General features: G+C 45.9%; 1 protein-coding gene across 1 annotated transcript; it reads left to right on the top strand.

Annotated features, from left to right (window-relative positions):
* Nucleotides 1-512: 512 nt before the first annotated feature.
* Nucleotides 513-1,326, top strand: LOC106084735 (uncharacterized). The gene has a single exon (XM_013248638.2). It carries the CDS (start codon nt 580-582, stop codon nt 1,054-1,056), a length of 477 nt encoding a protein of 158 aa, XP_013104092.1. The 5' UTR covers nt 513-579; the 3' UTR covers nt 1,057-1,326.
* The last annotated feature ends 229 nt before the right edge of the window (nt 1,327-1,555 follow it).

The raw sequence follows: 1,555 nt of genomic DNA, 5'->3' as shown, positions 1-1,555 counted from the left end.
TGGGTGTTGGTGGGCAAGTATTGATGTGTGGATACACCAGCCCTGTGTGTGTGCCCCTGTGTTTGTGGCCTGGATTGAAGATTGAGTTTCCTGTACATTTTTAAGTTATACCTTGGTATTGGTGGTGGCTATGGCTGTGGCTGGGAGCTTTGAGCCGTGAACCACAAGCCAAAACATATGGAACGTAGGTGTTTTTAAATGCATGAAGCTGCTGTTGGGGTCCGCTGGTGGCAGGTTGTGGTTGTTTATGCCCGTTTTTTTGCTTTTGCATTCCATTCTAAAGCACCTCTGAAAGTGAGCGACACATTTTGGTCACGTTAGCACATAAAATCAGCATAACTTCGATTGTCACCGGCTTCACGTCTCTTGCTCGTGCATAATTGTCTATCCATGATGACCATTCAAGGCGATGCAGGCAATCTGCACAAATAAGGATCTAAACGATAAAATTTCGTCATCAGCTTGCTTAGCTGGGCTATAAATGATGGCAGCAGCTTTGAAATGGCCATCAGTCGTCCCTGGCTTAGCCCAAGTTAAACATCCGGTTTGCACTCAACTCGACTCCAGCTCCCGTCTAAAATGGCCAAGTACCAATTTGCTATTGCCTTGCTGCTCGTCGCTTTGGCCATCATCAGCTGTGAGGCGCAAAAGACCAGACCTCGTCCAGTGCGCCTCATTCAACGCAATCGCCAATTGGCCCGCCAAGAAGTCGATATACCGGTCACACCCTATCCCTCTGCAGATGAACTAAAGCCCGACATTCCCTTTGAAGAAACTGCACCCACAGACGATGTGCCAGTGGTAGAGGAAGTGGCCCCTGAGGCAAGTGAACCGGTTCCCGATGAGGTCTATGGTCCCCCCGATACCCCTGTGCTCTACAATTCGCCTGATGAGGTATATGGCCCTCCAGAACTTGATGCCAATGCCTTGCCAGCCGAGGTAGTTTTGGCCCGCCAAAAACAACGTCAAGCCCGTTTGGTGCAGGCCCGTCGTCAGGCCGCCTACCGCCAAGCTAAATTGGCCAAATTGCGTGCCACCAAGAAGCGCAATGTCTAGATAGCTGGTTGTGAAGAAAATTTCCTCACTTCTCATGGCAAAAGTTTGTTTTTGGAAAATTTTCTCCTCCATTCCCTGCCTGCCTATGGATATTGATAAAATTGCTGCTGCTGCTCGAGAACTCCTTCAATCACGTACTACGATCTTGGTAAACATCACCGCCACCCCCTATACAGTAATTTTAACGATAGTTATTTTTAATTTAATTTAAACGAATTTCTGCAACATCAACAAAAAAGTCAAAATAAATGAAATGAGCTTTGTAAAGGATCTAGAATGTGTTTGTGATGTTATGAACCCCACCTCCCTTAGAAATGCATTCGCTAATGCTCTCCCCACAATGGTTTATCACGATGAATGGCATTCCATACCAAAGGCCTGGAAACAAAAATTGAAAGGCATTATCTCTGAATGAAAAGAAGATATGGCGAATAATGCACTCCAATTGAATGTCATTGCAAAAGTAAATTCCATTGCAAATCCTAGTGACACTCAAACA

Source organism: Stomoxys calcitrans, chromosome 1 (genome assembly GCF_963082655.1).
Source record: "Stomoxys calcitrans chromosome 1, idStoCalc2.1, whole genome shotgun sequence".
NCBI lineage: Eukaryota > Metazoa > Arthropoda > Insecta > Diptera > Muscidae > Stomoxys > Stomoxys calcitrans.
This window is presented reverse-complemented; position numbering and strand designations above follow the sequence as displayed.

Coding starts and splice junctions, on each gene's coding strand:
- LOC106084735 (XM_013248638.2), top strand. CDS start 580: ATGGCCAAGTACCAATTTGCTATTGCCTTGCTGCTCGTCGCTTTGGCC.